The following is a 4,638-nucleotide window of genomic DNA, read 5'->3' as shown; positions in this document are numbered from 1 at the left end:
CGTGTGTATACATGCAATTTCACCGTGCAAAAGCGAGCAGTATATGGACCTTCGGAGCAGAACTTTTCATTGCACAGGTATCAAGACACGTCTGTTTCTGGAGATGATGATGATGATGATGATGATGATGATGATGATGATGATGATGATAAAGTTTCCGAGTGTCGTTTGCTTGCAGAGAATTCTGGAAACCAGATGTGGGAAACATTTCTAGCTATGCCCACTTGCTTGTAGATGCTTCCCTCTGCTGTTACACAGGGCAGTGTTTTAGGGGAAACCACATCCCCGATCAGCTGGGGACCCAGCGGAATTTGTAACCACCGGTGACTGTCCGGATGGTGAAAGCTTTGCCCTGGGGGAAGGCCAGGGTGCGGATGGTACTGTGGCTGCGGATGGGGGTGCTGAAGGAGCCGCTTTCCTCCAGCTCACTGTGACTCAGATTCACCGAGCTGGCGCTGCAGTCGGTGCGCAGCCCTCGGAAGGCGCCGTGGAGGTTCCTGGAGCTGCAGTCCTTGCTGTTTGGCTCTGGTTGCAGCCGGGGCCGCTTGGGGTCGCGGTTCTGCAGGGCTTCCTCGCAGCGCTGGGAGATGTCCCTGAGGATGGCGTCCACCTCCGCGCAACCCTGCCCTGCTTGCCCCGCAGCACAGAACAGCTCCTCCAGGCTCCTTTTCGTCGTTGCCTTGATCTGGAAGGGCTCGGCCGGAGACTGCGTGATCATCAGCTTCTGTGAAAGATGAGGAAGAGCCCTGGAGCCAGGGGGACTCGCCTGGAGCCGCGCTGGAAAAAAAAGAGTCAGGCGCGCGCTACTCAAGGGACACCCAGGGGACCCAACACAGGCTCACTGTCATAGTTCCGACCGTGTCCCGCGCGCCGGTCCACTTACGTCCAGCACTGAGGCCAGGTGCCGGGTCCGGCTGGCGAGTTCTTTCAGCTGCACGTTCCTCTCCCTGAGCGAGGCTATCTCCTCCTGCTTCTGCGTCAGCGTCACGTGCAGCTGCAGAAGGAGATCCAGCATCAGACAGAAGCCACAGTGCTGGGTCTGCTCTTCAGGGATTAACTCAGACACTGACTCATCGGGTCTCATCAGGACCGAAGGCCCACGGGCTTTTATTAGCCTGACAGTAGACAATTATTTGACTTTTTTTTTTTTAAAGAAAGTACTCCAATAAACTGTATCTCAATTATACTTTAGTGTGTTGTTGGGTAGTTGTCACAAGTACTGATTTGGTCAGCAGGCCCTCTGAAAGTCAACTGTCCTATGTCTCAGTTTATTTATCTATAAAATGGGGCTAGATTGCCTAGCTTGTGTTGTGTCAACCGAGAGAAGACAGTAAATTGATAAACACAGAGTCAGACACATCAAAACCTGTCCATAAATATTGTTAGTACAAATACCAATTGGTGGGACTCCGGAGCAGTGGTGTATGCCTGTAATCTCAGCACTAGGGGAAACTGAGGCAGGAGGATCGAAACTCTAGGCAAGCCTGTGTGTGCTACACGGTTAAGTGCAGGAAATAGACAGGGGTGGGAAATGCAGCCCAGTTGATAAAGTACTTGTGCATGAAGCCCTGGTTTAGATCCCCAGTATCACAGAAACCACAAATGTGATGCATGTCTAACAAGTTCAAGGTCACCCTCTCTAAGATAGGGAGTTAGAGGTCAGCCTGGGCTACATGAGACCTTATCTTGAAAAGAAAAGAAAATGAAACAGAGACAAAGAAGAGGTAGGACTCTATCATCTCAGTTTAGCAAGTTCAGAGCCAGGTTGAGCCAGGGAGCAATGCCCGCTATGACAGCCACCGGGTCCACAAAAGCACACCCAGCCATTACAACTCCCGACTTCTGCTCTACACCAGACCCTGGCTCTATCCCAAAATTCCCAGCCACCAGTGTCCCTACTTGGTTATTCTCTATGAGAGCAGTCCCCAGTGCCCTCTGGTTCTGGTCAGCCACCTCCTTCCAGTACTGCTCCGTTGGTGGTGGCGGCAGGTCTGGAGTGCAAGGCCGTGGGAGCCGTGGAGGAGATCCCAAGGCAGGTGGCTCCAACGATGGGGAGAGGCAGGACCCAAAAGACGAAACATCGCAAGGGGAAAAGGGAAAGTCACTGTCGGTCAGGGGAGGTGACATCAAAGAGGATGAATCTAGGAGAAAACAAGAGTTGGATTGGCTGCTCCCAGATCGTGCCCAGTTGACACAGTGCCACGGGGACAACAGCCACCCAGACAGTTGGGTTTGTGTGAGCTTTCTTTATAAGGCAAAGTCCATGATCCCCAGTTTCTTGCTATTTTGTTCATAGGCTCCAAGAGCCCTATACACCTGCTGGGCTAAACCTGAAGCAAATCGGGCAAACCTGCTGAAGCATAGAAAGCATGAAGCTTTGTTCCTTTGTAGACCCTTTTCACTTAACTTCGGTCCCACCATCACAGTAGGAACCTTATTCTCAGAACCCACACTGAGAAATCCATAGATGCACTAAAGACCAAGCGATGTGATTTTCCCACTGAAGGGAGAGGATATCCTCAATTATGATTCTGACTCCCTGGTGTCATCCCATGTGTCATTTAACTGCAAAGGGGACTGCACTTGCCTGCAATGAGGTCATCCACTGCATCTCTGAAATTCTGCAGGTTGAAGTCTTCTTCAGTGTGCAAGGAGGGGTTCTAAAACAAACCAAGGGTGTGAACCAGTCAGCTCTGAATCTGGGCTTCAGAGAAAAATTCTGGACAGACAGACAGACATCCTCAGAGGTTGTAATGCTAGCCTGCGAACACTCTGGCTCACAGCCAGAAAACTCAAGTTTCGTCTGAGCCATAGAACAGTAGGCTTGCCTTGGGCCGGCAAGTGGGTCAGGCTACACCTCGTGAGTTCTGCGTCTGCACATGCCACAGGTGCAGCAGTCCATCTTCTGGCTGTGCCAACGCAGCTGGGGTTTGAACAGCTGATCTGAGCTCCCCCATAAATGACTCCTCTTGATGTTCTGTGCACCTACAGAACTGCCACTCCATCTTAAACCACCTTACCTCTTAAACCATCTTACATCTTAAACCATCCTTACCTCTCAAATTAGCAGAGAGGATGACATTAATACCAGGTCAGGCACAAAGGCCTCCAAAGGCTAGGGGCTTAAAGTGTTAACCACTTCACCCATAAAGGGAAGGGAAGAGTGAGCTGTCAATAAAGGGGCCAGGGATACTCTGAAAAGACACCTGCTCACAGGTCTGCAGCAGCTACGGTGTCTGGTTTGTTAGTGTGTTTGGTTCTCACAGTCTTTAAAAGTTGGACATGGCTTTTCTCCTATGGTGGTGCACCCTTCCATATTGCCTGGCCAGGGCTCCCAGGTCCCTGAGAAAAGAAACCTATCCTTCACCTGGATAAGACTACCTGTTCTTCCGGACACTTCATGCCCCACCAAAGAAGCATCAAGCCCCTGGCTTCTAAGGCGCCAGAGCTGAGAGGTGCCTCTGGCTGGGATGTGTCAGCAATGGAAAGATGTGGAAATTGGATGAGTTAAGATGACATATTTAGAGGGAAGGGGAGGGGGGAGTCTCTCTTCCTCAAGATGGCAAGAAACTAGAATTTTGCGACGAGCATAATAAGATTGTTAAAGCGGCCAGATGCCCAACGTCCATCTCTAAAGATGGACCGTTTTCCACTAGCTTGTTTACAGAGCCCTTTGTCCTTTTCCCCCAGTGACTTCCATACTTCTTTAGTACCCATGAAATACAAATGGTTCCCGAGGGCCTGGAAGTAGGTGACAAACAAGACAGTTATTCTGAGCTTACGGCCACTCACACAGTTCCTCAGCCCACCAGCTCTGAATTCCCTCGTTCAGATGAATGGCAAGGTGCCCTGAAGTAAAAGTTAGCCAGACCGGCTCTGGAAACGAGTACTTAAGAACATACTACAAGGGAGGAGGAAATTGGAATCTAGGAGGTTTGGCTTCCTGCACTCTGCTCAATGCACCTGTGCTCCCAGTCCATCTCGAGGCCTTTGAGGAAATAAACCCATCAGTTTTCTGGTTGGGTCGGTAATTGGCTGTGATCCACTCAAGGGAAAGAGTACCTGCGATGCGGAAGAATCGCCACTAGGAGACGCTTCGGTTCCGAGCAGCGAGGTGCAGTCGGCGAGGTCCTGCAGGTCTATGGTGGTGAGAGCTGCGCGGGGAGATCGGGAGACAGGCACCCAGCGAACCCTAAGCCTCTGCCAGGTCGCCGCCAGGACCCTCAGTGAGGACCTCGGAACCAGGGGGAGAGGGGCTGCGGACCATGTGCGCCGCACCCACCCGGCATGGATAATCAGCTTGTGCAGATGCCTCGGGGCTCACCTGGCAGCGGGGCGGGCTCTGCGTCCGGAGGGTCCTCGTACACCGACACTGGGCTGCCGCCACCGCATCCGGAGAAGGACTTCCACGGAGGAACGAACTAGCCAGTCACAGAAACGGGGGATGCACATGGTCAGCGTTCGGAGCGCGAGGCTGGCAGACTCTCCCAGAGCCAGGACCACAGCGGGAGGATTCCCCACCTTGCTCTCCGGCTTCTCGGGCTTGCCGAGGGTCCGCCGCGACAGGTCCAGCATCCTATTGGGGCAGATGCTGTCGAAGGCCCGGCGTCCGGCTGCGCTGCCCTCGCACGCTTGCAT

At 52.6% G+C, this 4,638-nt stretch overlaps 1 protein-coding gene across 1 annotated transcript; it reads right to left on the bottom strand.

Moving 5' to 3' along the window:
- Window positions 1-289: 289 nt before the first annotated feature.
- Mcidas (multiciliate differentiation and DNA synthesis associated cell cycle protein) lies at window positions 290-4,638 on the bottom strand. The gene is made up of 7 exons (XM_021208836.1): window positions 4,522-4,638; window positions 4,325-4,421; window positions 4,063-4,154; window positions 2,588-2,660; window positions 1,900-2,141; window positions 884-994; window positions 290-724 (listed from the first exon to the last, which is right to left on the bottom strand). Exons 1-7 carry the CDS (start codon window positions 4,636-4,638, stop codon window positions 290-292), a joined length of 1,167 nt encoding a protein of 388 aa, XP_021064495.1.

This window comes from Mus pahari, chromosome 11 (assembly GCF_900095145.1).
Source record: "Mus pahari chromosome 11, PAHARI_EIJ_v1.1, whole genome shotgun sequence".
Lineage (NCBI taxonomy): Eukaryota > Metazoa > Chordata > Mammalia > Rodentia > Muridae > Mus > Mus pahari.
Note: the sequence above shows the minus strand (reverse complement) of the source record. Positions and strands in the feature narration are given on the sequence as shown.